At 52.7% G+C, this 16,319-nt stretch overlaps 1 protein-coding gene across 2 annotated transcripts; it reads right to left on the bottom strand.

Annotated features, from left to right (window-relative positions):
- Nucleotides 1-3,258: 3,258 nt before the first annotated feature.
- Nucleotides 3,259-14,611, bottom strand: LOC102982895 (taurochenodeoxycholic 6 alpha-hydroxylase-like). Of its 2 annotated transcripts, XM_024119790.1 has the most exons (12): nucleotides 14,388-14,611; nucleotides 10,582-10,723; nucleotides 9,911-9,955; nucleotides 9,308-9,435; nucleotides 8,213-8,337; nucleotides 7,689-7,843; nucleotides 7,114-7,220; nucleotides 6,841-7,031; nucleotides 6,613-6,746; nucleotides 5,657-5,721; nucleotides 5,444-5,520; nucleotides 3,259-3,427 (listed from the first exon to the last, which is right to left on the bottom strand). In XM_024119790.1, the coding sequence occupies exons 1-12, from the start codon at nucleotides 14,580-14,582 to the stop codon at nucleotides 3,259-3,261; spliced, it is 1,533 nt and encodes a 510-aa protein (XP_023975558.1). In that variant the 5' UTR covers nucleotides 14,583-14,611. The 2 variants fall into 2 exon arrangements, with proteins under 2 accessions (XP_023975558.1, XP_023975559.1); XM_024119791.1 differs by lacking the exons at nucleotides 3,259-3,427; nucleotides 6,841-7,031; nucleotides 7,689-7,843 and having other exon boundaries at nucleotides 5,440-5,520; nucleotides 6,613-6,799; nucleotides 7,088-7,220; nucleotides 14,388-14,582.
- Between the last annotated feature and the right edge of the window lie 1,708 nt (nucleotides 14,612-16,319).

Below are 16,319 nucleotides of genomic sequence, written 5' to 3'. Positions count from 1 at the left end.
GCTCACAGCCTTGGAAGTCTGGCTATGGGCCACATGTTCACTCCTGCAAAGCCCTGTTAAGACTCAGACCTCCTTGCTCACCTGAGGCTGGATGCTGAGGCCTCAGCCAGAGTGTCCCCCATGCCACCCACTTTCCCCTCTGTCCTGGCCCTGGACAGACCTTTCTCTGCACAATTGAAGGAATGGTTTCAATAGGCATCATCAGGGAGCAGAGCCCAGTGTCCCAACCATGTCTGGCCCACGGGTGGCACTCGAGTCTAAGATGTGTCTACTTCCCTGATCTCTGGATCCTCAAGAGGCCAGTGAGGTAGGACTGAGGTGGCTGTTATCCCACTTAAATATTAAGGGAAGGAACCTGCCAAGATGCTCATCAGGGAGGAGCTTGAGCGGAGGCCTTCTGAGTCTGGCCTCTTTTGACTAAGACTCCATGGGTAGAATTGCCTTTCTCTCTGAGGACACGTGTCTGTGGGAGCTCTGGAGCCAGAGGGAAGGAGGAGGCTCCATGTGAGAGGGGAGCTAGGAGCAGCGGGCACCAAAGCTGAATTCCACGTAATCCTACCCGCTCGCAGAGCAAACCCTGCTGCCTCCTGGGATCCAGAGACTGTGTGCACGTGTGTCAGCAGAGCGTGGAGTGTACGAGGGGCACATATAGGTGAGGCTGCACAGGGGTGACTGTCTATGTGTGTGTCCTGGGGGGTGTGCATAGGAGTGTGGACAGCTGGGGTCTTTCTTACTGCGTGGAGCGAGCAGGGTCTCTTCTTAGTCACTCTCTTCAGCTCCTGTAAAATCCTGTAGTTAGAGCTCACGTCCATGGCTGGCACCCAGAAGACAAAGTTCCCATCGTCCCATGCTCTGAGAGTGACCGGCCAGAGCCCTTCTGCATAGCCTGACACCAGGGGACCTGCCAAGCTTCCTGTCCAGGATGCTCCCAGCTATGTCTCCTGCCCCACCCCCGGTCAGGCACAGAGTGTCCTCCTGGCCCCATCTTGGAGCAGAGTGAACTAGCCCTGTGACCTAGGAACGGGGAGGGGACTGGACAGAAGGTTCCAGCTTCAGGCAGCGGCTGGGGGAGATGTCCCCTTCGGGAGGCACATGGCGGCATCACAGCACAGCACAGGGCTGCAGGGGGTCTCCTCTGGCACCCGGGTCCCTGGGCCAGGAAGGGCAGGGGTGGGGCGGGAGGAGGACCTGTGTGCAGAAGCAGCAAGAGAGCAGGGCTGGGTGCAGAGAGGCTGGCGGAGGAGTGCAAGGGGCCTGGCGCTGGTCAGGGTCAGGAGGACAAGTCCCCCCGAGGTCGCCAGGAGTTCCAGGGTTGAAGAAGCCCGTCCTTGCTCAGGGGCTGGGCAGACATGCCGGGGACTGCAAGGGGCTGTCCTGTGGGGGAGGTGCACCGGCTGGTCCTCTGCTTCGGGTCTGACATCCTCTCCCAGCAGCCAAGCCTCGTGCCCAGCTGGTCCTCCCAGACCCTCCTGCATAGCCGCCCGCTCGGGACGCTGAGGGGCCGGCAGGCCTGCGTGTGAGGAAGGGCTGCTGGGGGCTGGTGACATGGCCAGGCTGGGCTCTTCTCAAATCTCATCTGGCGTGAAGAATTAGGTTCCCAAGGCCTTCGCGCTGAGCCAAGTCTGTAAGCCTTCTTTGCTCAGGGCAGGATGGGCTCTGGCTGGGCCCCTCTAAGGATATAGCGAGGAAGCTACCACACAATAGCTGGGAGGCTCCTTCCCCGACAGGTGCCCGGGGTGAGCTTCTTCCCTCTGAGCCTTTGCTGGGCAGACATGCCGGGGACTGCAAGGGGCTGTCCTGTGGGGGAGGTGCACCGGCTGGTCCTCTGCTTCGGGTCTGACATCCTCTCCCAGCAGCCAAGCCTCGTGCCCAGCTGGTCCTCCCAGACCCTCCTGCATAGCCGCCCGCTCGGGACGCTGAGGGGCCGGCAGGCCTGCGTGTGAGGAAGGGCTGCTGGGGGCTGGTGACATGGCCAGGCTGGGCTCTTCTCAAATCTCATCTGGCGTGAAGAATTAGGTTCCCAAGGCCTTCGCGCTGAGCCAAGTCTGTAAGCCTTCTTTGCTCAGGGCAGGATGGGCTCTGGCTGGGCCCCTCTAAGGATATAGCGAGGAAGCTACCACACAATAGCTGGGAGGCTCCTTCCCCGACAGGTGCCCGGGGTGAGCTTCTTCCCTCTGAGCCTTTGGAGACGAGCCCTTTCTCCTGACTCACCTGCCGTGGGAGCCTCAGGTGACAGGTGGGTTGTGGGGCGTGAGGGACCCCAGAGTGTGAGGCTGCAGGGGCGCTGGGACACGCTTGTCCTGCTGGGGTTCTGGGCCCACAGACCAGGGGTCATGTCCCCTCCTCGTCTCCTCTGCTTTCCCTCCCTTTCTCTCGTTCTTCCATTCCATCCAGCTCCTTTCAAGGGAAGACACACACACTCCATATGACATTGTGAATTTATCCAGGGAGTGGGAAAGAGGGGAAGCCAGGTGAGTGACAAACGGGTAGACCCGTAACACAGGAGAGTGATCGGGGGCCCAAGGCGATGGTAGTCACACAGGACTTAGCAGCTACAGTAACGGCTGCCCAGGGTATCCGTGTCCTAATCCCGAGACAGAGAACAAGCCTGTTTTATCTGAGTGGGCCTGTGTAATCACAAAGGCCTTATGAAAGAGAAGGCGATGTGAAGACTGAAGCAGGGGAACATTTGAAGAAGCTGATGGATTTGAATATGGAGGAGGGCCCAGGAGCCAAGGAACGCAAGGATGGCAGTTCTAGATGTGGGAAAAGGCAAAGAGAGGGATCCTCTCCTAGGTCCCTGCCAACATCTTGGCTGTGTCCAGGGAAACCCACTTCCGACTTCTGACTTCAGAGCTGTCAGAAAATAACTCTGTGTTGTTCTAAGTCCAAAAGGCTGTGGTCAATTGTTTTAGCAGCAAAAGGAAGTGAATTCAGGGACAAACAGGCAGGCAGAAGGGGCAAAAGACAAGGAGAGAGTAGACAGACTGGAGGAGGGCAGGCGATCAGGGTTTAGGTGATCAGTCAGAGACACAGGTGGGTCAGAGACAGATGGAGAGATAAGCAGATAGGGAGCCTGGAGAAAGGTGAGAGGAGGAGGGCAGAACGTCTGATGGGCAGGAGGCAGGAGATGAGGTAGGCCGGAAGGTGGGCAGATAGAAGCACGAAGTGGGCACAGAGGCAAGGACAGGAGAGAGTGACAGCGAGACAGAATGGCAGGCAGGGGCCCTCAGAGCTCGTCCTTGTCCCCAACAAGGATTACAGGGGCTTCCTGGGCTGCAAGTGGATCCCATTCTTGGGCTTCAGCACAACTTTTGGAATGGGAACAGGGACCCTGGAGGGATCGGGTGCCAGCTCAAAGCGAAGCAAGGTCAGGGCCACGGCCACCTTCATCTCATTCATGGCAAACTGCTTCCCGATGCAGTTCCTGGGTCAGGGAGGGAAAAGGAAGTGAGCAGAGGCTTCTAACCCCTGCCGGGCCCAGGGCATTCAGGGCTCTCCTCCACGTGGCCCAGCCCCAATCCCTTCCCTACAGGTCACACTGAACGTGCCGCCCAAGCGACCCTCGACCTGCTGGACCACTTGCCTCCCAGTTAATGCTCCGGCCTCCTGTCTCCCCTCAGCCCCTCAGTCAACCCGCCCCTGGAGCCTTCCCATTCTACTCCAGCAAGGCCCCTCCTCCCAGCCTGTGGGCTCCTCACTGGCCTTTTCAGCCTCCTTGCCTCCCCTCCCTCTACTGCAGCCACGGCAGCTCGGGGCCTGCTGTGCCCTCCATCACAGGGAAGACACGTCGCAGGGCCTCAGCTGGCATCACAGCGCTCTCTGGGTGGCTCCTCACTCCCCTCACACCTGTCCAGCTCCTCTTCCTCATTCTGCTCCTGTTGAGGTTCCCTCCCCCCACCTCTGCCGGCCACATGCTCAAGACTCAGTCTAGTGACCGCCTGGCCTCCCGCCTCTGCCGCCTGCACCTCTTTCTCCCACATCCCCAAGCACCTTTAGTGTTAACTCAAGGACACATCACTGTCCCGTGACCAGGACAGTGCCAGAAACATGGAACATTCCACAATCTGCTCAGTGAATGAATGCATGATGTCTGTCTTGTAAGGCAAACATACAGACCACTACACTATGGAAATGTCACATGTCTGTCTTGAATAGCGGTAGTTGTTTCTTGACTGTGAACTCTTGGAGCAAGGAAAGTTCCTTTCGTCTCTGTGTTCCCATCTTGTAATATATGGTTTGGCACACAGAGGCAGGCTTAATAAATAGCTTTCTATTTGAACAAAGTTAATTGAATTGAAAAAAAAAGGACTGGAGTAAAATTAAATATTAATTCTGACGTAGGAATTGAGTTGCCAGGTACCCCCTGTCCTCTGGTGGCAGCCGCATGACCTGCAGCCAATGTCTACAAGGAAGAACAGGACCCTGGTACAGACCAAATCCTAGAGCAAGTTCTGGGAACGTGTTGCGTCAAGCCTGTTCTGTGGAGGCTGATTCACCAACCGAAAATTTCACAGAATTATAGACTCAGAAAAAACTTGGATTACTAAGTAGTTCCAAAGTTATGGAAGTGACTATTTCGGGGGGGATCTGTAGCCGCTGAAGATTTTCACAGCAGTCATTTTGGAGTGTATCATACAGCTTAACAGCTATTTCATGTGTGCTTTATATTTTACACGGCAGGAAGTTCTCAAATGCATGTGTCAAACACAAAATAGTGAATTTTCTCTCAAAAGCACTCAATTGCCTTCAATTTCATCCTTTTTTGCCAAAGTTAGACTCTGTAGATTCTGGGACTATGTTATATAATCCCCGCTACATATATAGAATTCTGGCAACCAGAAAAGGTGTCATGTTTATATGACTATGCAGTCACAACTGTTAGGTTTGACTACAGAAATAGAGAAGACACCTGTGGCCATGTAACTTTCTTCAAACGGCAACTGTAAGTGATCACATACATGGCTTGAAACCTCAGGACAAGAAAAGCAGCTGGAAACCTAAATCCATGCAAGCACGACTGATGATACAGTCGGAGGTCGATTGGTGAATTAAGTAGGAAAGGCAGTCGGCTGGACTAGGAATGTGTGAAGGAGAAAACCATCTTTAAAGATGACTGATAAATGTGGAAAGCAAACATCTGAAGTTTACCTTTCATGAAAAATTCTAACGCTGAAAAGTCATACTCCTAAAGTGAGGAAAACCCTGGAATACTTTGGAGCGGCCACGGCCATGGAAATGTGACTGGTCATTGCGGAAGTCAGGAGGTCAAGGTCTCCGTGGCGTGCCCTGAAGGCCTTCTTGTACATGGGAATACACACCTCCTTCTCAAAACGCCAACATACAGGGACATAACTGCATACACCACATATGAATGTAGACAGTCACACACATCAGGTAGCACCCAGTGATACCCAGATGCCCGAGGTACAGAAGGCCTCACCTGGATCCTCCTGAGAAGGGCAGGAAAGCATGGCTGTGTTGAGAAGAACCCGGTGCAAACCGGGATGGGTCAAACACCTGCAGAGAGAGCACCGGGGCCAGGGCAGGTGGGGTCAATCTCCTTGCACCAATCCACCAGGGGACAAGAATCCCCAAGGGGGAGCAGGGGAGGTGCTGGTCTGGAAAGAGCATCCCATCCCCTCCTCCATCATACCTCTGGGTTCGGCCACACCCTCGGGTTGTGGTGAAGCCCATAAAAGGAGAGGGAGAGCGGGATTCCTGTGGGGCAGGGAGGAGAGAGAGAAGACTGATGGTACCCATGGCAACAGGGGCAATGTGCACAAAAGGCCTGGGAGCCACCATGAGAGCTACCCTCCATCACTCTGAATGAAATGATGCTCTTGCAAGAGAGGTGGGCTGGAGGTGACAAAGCACATGAGCACAGATTAGGAGTAGGTAACCATGCCCAGAACTGAGAAGGAAAAGAATTGGAGGCTTATATTTAGGAGCAACTCAAGTGACAACTCTCATTTATCAAGTGCCATCATGAGCCCTTGGGGAATGTGCATTAACTCATTTAATCCTCACAGCAGGCCTCAAGGAAGGCACTCACATCCCCAAGTGCAGATGACTCACCTAAGCTTCTGAGAGATTAAGGGACGTGACCATAATCCCACAGTTAGGAGGTGGCAGGGCTGGGATTCAGACCCACTGGGAGGTGAGCCAGTGGGTGGCCTCTAAAAATGACAGGGGTCTCAGACCTGTTCATCAGCTGCTCTCTGCCATCCACCTGAGGGCTCCTCAGAGACTGGACCATTTGACCCATGACAGTGGATTCTCTGAGCTCCCTCATTTACTTAGACCCCATATGGAAAGAACCACATCTCCACCTGCTTTTCTCTTAAGCCTTGATGTCTCAAGGAATTAGAATTTTCGGGCTCTATTACAAGACCACCTTCAGGGGCTAGCATTTGTTTACTGAGCTTTTGCTGTGTTCAACTTCTATGTCAAGCATTTTACAAAACTTGTCCAAACTACAGAGTAAACCTTAATTATCTTAAGGTGGAAACGAGTCAGAGCATCCCAGAACTGGGAAAGCACATGTGTATTTCTGATCTCGCATGTGGTCTTGCAGAGTGCTTAGTTTAGTGGGTGTGGTGAAGCTCATACCTGCAGGTAAGGAGCGTCCATCAGGGAAGGTGATGGACTTGCTCAGATCTCTGAAAATGAATGGCACTGGTGGATAGAGTCGTAGTGCCTCCTTGATGCACATGGTGATGTAGGGCATCTGTTCCAGGTGGTCCCTGAAAGGCAGCCCATTTGAGAGCGGCAGAGCCAGACAATCAGGGGTTCTCCACTAGCTGAGGGACAAGGTTCTCCCACCGGTTGGGCACTCACCAGGTGATGGAGGCGCCATCCCCCAGGAGGCTCTGGATCTCTTCCCGGCACCTCTGCTGATGCTCAGGGTGGGAGGCCAGAGCATAGAGGGTCCAGGAGATGCCAGTGGCTGTGGTGTCGTGACCCTCGAACATGAACGTATCCACTTCGGCACGGAGGTCCCTGTCAGACAAGCTGCTCCCATTCTCCATCTGCGGAGGCAGGGAAAGTGCAGGGTTTGCCCTTCCTCTGTGCCTCTGGGCAAAGCCTCAGGCCTCTCCTGCCCACACTCACTCTGGCAAAGAGGAGGATGTCCAGGAAATCCAAGTGCCTCTTGCTCCTCACCTTCTCCAGCTCTCCCTCCTTCTGCAGGTGAGCCTTCCTCAGCTTGATCACTCCATCTGTCCCAGAATAGTGGTCTCCAAACAGAGCTGAGGGCTCTGGGGAACCAGATGCAGTGCCCACCATAGCCCCATCTGCCCCTCAGGACCAGTCTGGGTACCAGGTGGATGAGGACGAGGGTGGGAATGGGTGCACATGTCAGGGCAGAGAGCTCCAGCATCGTCTGATCCAGGCCGGGAATCCCCTCAATAGCACGGCCTGTGGAGGCTCTGCCTGAATGATGCTGGGAGGGCGTCTCATTCCACCGTCACCAACGTGGTGACACATGTATCTCCCTGCACCTCACCTGACACCCTGACGTCTCAGTTCCCAACCCCTGCACCAGGGAAGTACCCAGTGTGGGTGTGTGCCAGCTCCTGAAGGGGAAGCAGGAGTCTGGGCTCTGCCTGAGGGGTCAAGGCCAGGCCCTTTTACATGTGCACGATGGGGGTGGGTGGGCAGGAGCCGCCCAGGAGGATCAGAGGAACCTGTATGTTGATGGGTGAGCTGACAGGCCTGGTGGCTCCAGCGGCCTTCAGGGGTCAGCCTGTAGATGATGTCGTTCTGGTAGAAGATATTCCTCACCCGGGAAAAACTCAGATTGCTGAGGTCCCTGATGGCCTGGATGTAGGAGTGGAATTTCCTGAAGGGAGAGGATGCAGAGGAGACTGGAGTAGAGGGAGCCTCTGACCTGGAGAAGGCGTGGGGCTCTGGGTGGGGATTCCTCAGCCAGTGGGGAAAGGCAGCACTAGGCTTTGTCATTTCTGCCTTACAGCCCGGGAGACCCTCAGTCCTTTACAAGTGGCCTGAGTGAACAGGTTTCTCCCTGTGCAGGAATCAGGGCCTGTGACTGAGTCATGGTTGGTCTGAGTGGAATTTGACCGTGGTCCATGACTGTGCAGAATGTTCCTTTTTGTGCTGATAAGCATCCACGCTGCCCTACCTGCCTCTCAGGTAAGTCCTCCCCAGCTGGTGAGAACAAGGACCCTGCCATTGAAAGGTTGTCACTGACCTGTCTGTCTGGATGCTTCCCTGGTGGCTGAAGGCGCACTTCATGATGGTGTCCAGGGTCATCAAGGAGACGTGTCCAAGGACCTCCAGATGTGAGTCCAGGCTGACGAGCTCCTCCCACTTGTCCTGTGGTGGGAGGGGGACATTGACCCTGCTCTGCTCCCCCAGAAGGCCTGTGCTGACAAGGCCAGGCTCTCTCTCTGTCTCTCTAAATCTTCGGATGAGATTTCCTCACTTTCTAAGCAGGTGTTTTTTTAGCAATTTAAGGCTGTATCACACACGTATAACGTGACGCCTATTTTCTCAGAATCTTTTATTATATAATTAATCATGCTCTCTCATAATATTCTGTATTAGTTCCAAATTTTAGGAACAAGTTTTGATGATAACCACTTTGTGGGAGGCCAGAAAGCATAGTTTCTCAGGGAACAAATGTGGAGTCTTTTGTGTCCTGAGATTGGAACCGGACAGGTGATGTCCAACACTAGTATGCAAATATTTCAAGGCAAGGAAAAGCTTATGGGACTCTATTGGGGCTCCTAGGAAGGGACATGAGGTACTTCAATTCCTTTTATTCATTCAATGTTAGCTGAGACCAGGTGGTGCCCAGTCCAGATGAGAGGTGATGCTTGTGACGACCCAGCTCTCTGAGTGTAGACCTGGCCTCATTTCCTCCCATGAGTGGCTCAATTCCCTGCAGAGGCCCTGGACTCCAGGCCAGAGTCTATCTGAGTGACATCCTGGTATGACCAGTCTACCACTGAAGCTGCCATTGTCCAGGGCAGCCAGGGGCAATTTGCACTGCTGTCCAGGGGAATGACCCTTGCTCTTTCCTTTGTGTTGAAGATGTGGAGATGAGAGGAGAGTGGACCCTGAATACACCATGGCCCTGCTTTCCCTTTCCTCGGATCCAAGCTGGTGCTGGGATACCCCTCTGTCCCAACCAGTTTTGATGAGCTCTGTCTCAGAGTACGTTCTGAATGCATCATTCTGGGGGCTGTGTCTGATGGATGCCTGAGGGCCACAAGTGTCTGAGAGTGTACTTTGACAGCTGTGCTGGATGTGAGTGGGTCCAGGTGACGAGGGATGGACTCACCAGCATCACTTGGACAGACTCGGCCATGAGACCCATGTAGGGCTTCAGGATGTCGTAGTGGAAGGCTGGGGTCAGCATCCGCCGGTGCTGGAACCACGTCTGCCCCTCCAACACGAGCAAACCATTCCCTGGACCACAGATGGGTGTGTGTGGGGGTCGGGGAGCCTGGATCAGCGGGACAACTGGTGACAACTTGGGAGGAACCAAGGGTGTCAGGAGAAGGCACATCATGGGCAAAGGTAGGAAAGGCCAGTACAGTTCAGGAACGTGAATTTCCAAAATGGCTGGTCCATAGGATGTGATTATGACAGCTGTGAGACAGAGGTTGAAAAAGAGTAGGGGGGCAGGTGATAGAAGAATTAATAGTCAGGCTGAGAATACCGCAGAGGTCTGAGAAGTGATGAAGAAGAGGCTGAGCTTCAGGAGGGCTCTCAGCACGATTACAAAGGGTGAGAGTTTTACTGCAAGGAGAGAAATGAGGCTTGACTGAGAGATGAGATGGTGACAGGGCGCCTGGTACCCGTTGTTCTCCATTAACCAAAGAGGTAGCTCTTGGTAAACCTAACTGGTGGGTGGACTGCAGTTGTATTTAAATGTACTTACCAATCCAGGGAATCAGCAATCTGTAGGAATCATGAGACTTTGGGTCTGAAAGGTAAGGAAGGAAAGTGGAGGGCACCAAACAAGGCAGGCAGCCCCCAGAGCAGCTGTGGTACCTCCCATTCCTGATGCTTGTCACCTGGCAGTCTGTCTCAAGCCACCTCCCTCTTGCCTCCCATCCCTGACTCTCTCTGTCCTGATGGTCACTGTGGGCCCAGGAAAGCAGACTCAGTGTCCCAGCAGCAGAACACCCACAGGATTAAGATGGTGAATTGGCAAGAAAGATAGGCTCTGCTCAGTGCCACAGAGTAAGACAGAAGCCTGTGGTTTTCCTACAGTTTGTGGTGGTTTGGCCATTTCATGACCCAGGACAGGCAACAGTGAGAGGTGCCAAACCTAAATCAGTGTGGACAGGGAACTGTCTTCCAGACCCGGGATCATCTCAATGAAAGTAAGTAAGACAGAAAAGAGGAGTCAGCCCCACCCAGGTGTTTAAGCATTCACTATAAGTGAATAATGTTGGCCTTAGTCTGGTTTGTGGCCTGCAAGGACGGCTGGTAGGGAGTCAGGTATTGATGGCTGAAGTGCCAGTTTCTTCTGGAGTTTCACAGATCCAGGGGCATGTTCCCAAGAGGAAAGATTTCCTCCTGCTGGGATGTGGGTTTCCCTCTCACCTGATCTCCCTAGGACCACCTTCATGTAGTCAGGGTCATAGATCAACACTACGGCTTTCGTCCCCCATAGCCAGCGAGCACAGGCACCTGGGTATTTCTCTACCCTCTTCAGTAGGGGTTGCAGCTCAGTCTCCTCTTGGAACTGTCACCAAGGGAAAGATAAATCAATAAAACCCTTCTCTGAGTTCCAGCGCTGGAGTGGGGGTGAAGGGCAGGATGGGTACAGGGAGATCGTTCTTGATCGATCAGCAGAACTAGGAGTTTTGAACTATTTCTTATGACCTGGGCTCTGATCCAGACCTTGCTGCCTGTCTACCTTTGTCCTAAGGCCAGATTCTGTCCCCTTGTTGGGTAGAGCCCTGGGCCACCGCTACAAACTGCCTACAGAAACTTCCATCAGGGATTGACTCTCTGGTTTACAAAACTTTTGGAAGTCATTCGTGCAACATTTGCATGAGCAATTTATGCTAATTTGTATCACTTGGTAAGTAGTTTTGTCATATAATTTTGTTTATTTAGAGAATAAAATAGATTATATTATAAAAATTAAATTTATATGTTAATTTCATTTTGCCATACTGGTTGTTATATATTTTCAGTAGTATCCCCGCATACATATAAATGTTAATTTGAAAGAGTGTCGGATGTATATGAATAAGTGAGAAATATTATATACTAAATTGTGTGTGTATCATATTATTTTACATATTGAGTGCGTACACAGTTTCTGGATGTATATATGAAAATGGTATTGAACTAAGGTTTTGATACGTGTATTATTTTATCCCATTTTCATTTACCAGTGTCCAGAAACTTGTGTGCACTTCCCACCGCCTAGAGGAATCTCTTGAAACTCCTCAGTGTGGACCACAAAGGCCCTTGCTTTCTGGCTTTACCCTCTCTATTCTTGCCTCCTGCCGGGCTGGCGAGTCCACAGGACCCACTGCTCTGCCCCCAAAGATGCTGCTGCCAGTGTGCCTTGCACTGGTCCCACCTGCTCACACTTCTAGGCCTCTGCCCAGGTTCTTTCCTCTACCTGGTGTGCCCCTCCTCTTTGCCACAGAGCAACTGCCTCTCCTTAACCTTGGAGATTCAACTTCGTTTTATCCCCTCTGGATTTCTTGTCAACATTTGGTCCTAGGCATGTTCCATGCAGTCACCTCGTCTTTAATTCAATGGCTTCTGTGTAACTCAAAGCATCCCCCTGCCACATTGGTATCTAATCTCTGCCTGCATCCTTCTACCATCAGGACTCACCAGCTCTGAGGCAACTTGCCTACTGGAGGACGGGTTCCTTCACTGAGCACATATTTACTGAGCATTTACGATGTGCCAGGAACTGGATTAAAGCACTGAATTAGGGTGCGGCTGTAGATGCTTGTCTGTTTGGAGGCTCCAGGAGGAGACAGCGAGATTGAGGACATGACAACCGTAGGGCTCATGAATGTGTGATGGAGGGAAGACCAAGCCTCTGGGGAAGGTTTAGGGCAGGGGCGCTAACTCAGACCTGGACGTTAGAAAGCTCTAGAAAGCTCTTTGTCATGCATGTGTTCATTCGTTGAGTCATCATTTACCAAGATGCTCTCGGGTTACAAAGATGAACCAGAGGCGGGCTCTCCCCGAAGGAGCTCACAACTATGACACTGCAGACAAAACTAGCTGAATCCAGTTAGCACTGCCTTATGAGAAGGACAGCCAAGGGAAAAAGGGTTGTTTTCTCCGCTCCTGGGAGACCCAGAAAGACATCTTGGAGGAGGTGGCTTGGGGTTGGGCCTTGGTAGACAGACATATGAGGGACAAGATCATTCCAGGTAGAGGGCACAAGGGAGCAGAGTCCCAGAGGCCAGAATGCCCAGGCAGGCGGGGAGGACGCTGAGTAACCTGGGGTGCAAGAGATTAGGAAGGAGTGGGGAGAGGTACTGGGCCAGCCCACGTGGGGCTCGGGCTGTTTCCGGTTCCCGTCTTTGCCTCCAGTCTACTCTAATCACGCTGCAGAGAAAGGGAGGCCTCAGCTCTCTGCAACCCCTGATTTTCTCCCCCGCCGCCCAGGCTAGTGCTGCCAGTGCTGGGTGGGAGGTGCTGCCCCTCCCCAGCCTGCAAGCCGCTCCTTCCCTCCTTCCTGTCCCTCCACACAGTGGACTGACATCCCTCTGCGCTGGCTCTGTGCAGGGTGCTGGGGGTGAGGGGATTTCACGCTCGGTTCCAAGAGCTCATGGTCCAGTGAGGGAGGACACCAGGCGGGCGACCTCACCCTGTGGATGGTGCAACTCAAATGTCAGTTCCCCTTACCTGGCACCGTCCTGGTTAGAAAGCTCTAGAAAGCTCTTTGTCATGCATGTGTTCATTCGTTGAGTCATCATTTACCAAGATGCTCTCGGGTTACAAAGATGAACCAGAGGCGGGCTCTCCCCGAAGGAGCTCACAACTATGACACTGCAGACAAAACTAGCTGAATCCAGTTAGCACTGCCTTATGAGAAGGACAGCCAAGGGAAAAAGGGTTGTCCTCTCTGCTCCTGGGAGACCCAGAAAGACACCTTGGAGGAGGTGGCTTGGGGTTGGGCCTTGGTAGACAGACATATGAGGGACAAGATCATTCCAGGTAGAGGGCACATGGGAGCAGAGTCCCAGAGGCCAGAATGCCCAGGCAGGCAGGGAGGACGCTGAGTAACCTGGGGTGCAGGAGATTAGGAAGGAGTGGGGAGAGGTACTGGGCCAGCCCACGTGGGGCTCGGGCTGTTTCCGGTTCCCGTCTTTGCCTCCAGTCTACTCTAATCACGCTGCAGAGAAAGGGAGGCCTCAGCTCTCTGCAACCCCTGATTTTCTCCCAACATTTGTTCAGTCCACAAACCCTTGATGAGCCGCTCTCCATGTGGCCCCTACTTTGCTCTGAGGCCCCCGGCACCCAGGCTAGTGCTGCCAGTGCTGGGTGGGAGGTGCTGCCCCTCCCCAGCCTGCAAGCCGCTCCTTCCCTCCTTCCTGTCCCTCCACACAGTGGACTGACATCCCTCTGCGCTGGCTCTGTGCAGGGTGCTGGGGGTGAGGGGATTTCACGCTCGGTTCCAAGAGCTCATGGTCCAGTGAGGGAGGACACCAGGCGGGCGACCTCACCCTGTGGATGGTGCAACTCAAATGTCAGTTCCCCTTACCTGGCACCATCCTGGGAACCTCGCTCATGTGTGCCAGCGACTTGTCAGGGTTGAAGCACTGAAATCAGGAGACTGGAAAATTCCTCAGTCTTAACAAACCGAGCCAGTTTGTCCCTACAGCTGAGGTAAGCCCCCACCCAGAAAGTGGGTCTCTTTTCCTGTGACCTGACACCTTCCTAGATTCCTGTCTGTCATCTCCACGGACAGTGAACCCACAGGGCAGCATCCATCAGACTGATGTCTGTGCTCCCAGGCAAGCTCAGGGCCAGGCAGAGAGGATGGGATTGAGGGATGGGGCACAGAAGCATCTAGAAGCCTGTTCTATGAGAACAGCTGAAGCTGCTCAGCCTGGAGATGGGGGAGACTCAGGAAGGAACAGCCACTGTCCTCAAAGTGCAGGGCTGCTAGGACAGCCTGCAGATCTCCCTAAGGAAGGAGTGTCTGACAGACCCGAGGACACCAGCACGGGGTCCTGGGCGGGAGGGAGCTCCCCGGACTGCCATGAAGAGCCAAGACCTGAGAGGTAAGCTGGGTCCTTCTGTGAGGCCGTGTGCTCGTCCCACAACAGGGCTTTGTCCCTTGGGCTCGCTCACCAGGACCATGGTCTGAGAGCCCCGGCCCTCCCTGCCCTCCCATTCCCCATCCCACTGCATCCTACCTCCTGCATGTGCCCATAGAGCCAGTGGGAAGGAGGAGACGGGAACTGCTGGAGGGCTTTGAGCAGCCACTGTCTGCGCAGGTAGAGCTGCGCTGCCTTGAGCAGAAGCAGAAGCAGGCCGAGCAGGGAGGCCGCCGGCAGGAGCCCAGAGACACCGCCCAGGGCTCTGGGGGCGCTCAGCGCAGAGACACTCATGGCGCAGCGGCTTCTGGATCGCTGACTGTCCCTGAGTGTGGCTGACCTCCCCTGAGCGCCCGCCTGGTCAGGGAGGCTTGCCCCGCCCACCTGGGGGAGGGTGGCGGTGAGGGCAGAGCTCAGACCTGGGCCTCCAGGATTGGGTTTTTATGTTTTGTTTTGTTTTGTTTTTAAAATTTAAACCAATCTCTCTTTTGTTACAAAATGTAAGTAATATAAAGAGATGATAATATTTATAAATAGAAATGGGAGTTTGGGTTGTAGCAGGATCCTGCAAACTATCACGTGCTTACATTTTTAAAAACTTATACAAATGGAAATAAAATAGAAAAATGAATGTTTTTCAAAACTTCCTTGAATAACGTATCACTGTGATATCTTGTTTAACACTGTGATATTGTACAGAACCAGAGTTTAAGTCTGTAGTATCATCCAGCCGTGGACTGAATGACCACACGCATCATTTTCATTTGTCCAATGCAACTGAAAATTCCATCTCCCCCGCTTTATTTTAAACTAACCGGTAAGTTAATGAACACTGAGGGTATGGATGCTTAATATTTTCTTAAGTTTGCAGTAATATGTCCGTGTGAATACCCCTGCCTTCCTTCTTAAGAAATGAGAGAATACAAATTTGAAATGTAGTGAAAGATGGCTACTACTGAAATATGATAGTCTTAGTTTTAAAAAAAGTTTAGGATTATGTACTTAATATTTAAATAAATTTTATTCAGATTCTTGCTTTAGTCACCTTTTGAGGCTTAAAGATTCTTAAAGCAAGATTCCTTTCAGAGTCATTGTTTTCACCTTGTTATTTATTAATTATTGACTTAATCTGTGTTTTTCTGCATCTCCCATTCTTTCTCTCTGTACGATCATGCCTTCATCTCTCAGCAAAAGTTTACGGAGGCTCTACCTCGTACCAGACACTTTACTAGATGCTGGAGATACAGTCACAGATAAACAGATACAGTCGCTGTCCTTGTGCAGCTGGGTCCAGGCGATGCAGGAGGGAACGTCTACCCTTCTGGGGTTGGCACCTTACCATTCTGCCACCATCAAGTCTGAGTGGCACTGCTGAATCCTATTCCAAGAATCTGATTCTAATCTCATGGCCAAGGCGTCCACCTGCTACAGTCAACTGTGGTTGGTGGTGAATATGGCTTTCGAAGGCCCACCCTTCGCGAGGGAAGAGATCTCAGAGCAGACATCCAAAATGTTACCACTACAGTGAATGTCAAATACATGAATGAGTAGATGGGTAGAAGGACTCATTCGTTTATCTGGTAACTATGTGTTGAGTACTTACTTTGGGTCAATTGCCATCCTAGGAGCTAGAGATTCAGCAGTGAACAACAAAACTCCCTGCTATTGTGGAGCTCCTGTTCTAGTGGGGGTGTGGGCGGGGCTGACAATCCTGCCCTGAACTGAGACGTGTCCTGCTTGAATTCATTCTGGGGGCTGCTCTGTGTTCCTAGGTCACGTCCATCATTGGGACTGCCCTGCTCTGTTGATCCAGTGCAGGGACTGACTGGTGGGAGCCTCTTACCACCCCCGCTGTGTTACCTAGTTTTCTTGGATCTCCTCTTGTTGGACCAGAGGACCTGGGGTCCGTGTTTCCGCACAGGAGCATGCCTCCTTTCTGATTGCTTGGTGCCCAAGTCAGCCAGCTGCCTGCAAATCCTTCTTCACTGGCACTGCCTTTGTTCTACCCAATTATGTATGGCATTCTAATTC

Source organism: Physeter macrocephalus, chromosome 4 (genome assembly GCF_002837175.3).
Source record: "Physeter macrocephalus isolate SW-GA chromosome 4, ASM283717v5, whole genome shotgun sequence".
Taxonomy (NCBI): Eukaryota; Metazoa; Chordata; class Mammalia; order Artiodactyla; family Physeteridae; genus Physeter; species Physeter macrocephalus.
The sequence above is the reverse complement of the archived record's forward strand: the minus strand, read 5'-3'. Positions and strand labels throughout refer to the sequence as shown.

What these genes read in the sequence shown, in the direction of transcription:
- LOC102982895 (XM_024119790.1), bottom strand. Translation starts at nt 14,582, where the DNA reads ATGAGTGTCTCTGCGCTGAGCGCCCCCAGAGCCCTGGGCGGTGTCTCT. An exon ending in AGTCTGTCCAAGTGATGCTG is followed by an intron (nt 8,338 to 9,307) that starts GTGAGTCCATCC and finishes CTCCCACCACAG; the next exon opens with GACAAGTGGGAGGAGCTCGT. An exon ending in CCCTTCTCAGGAGGATCCAG is followed by an intron (nt 3,428 to 5,443) that starts GTGAGGCCTTCT and finishes TCCCTGACCCAG; the next exon opens with GAACTGCATCGGGAAGCAGT.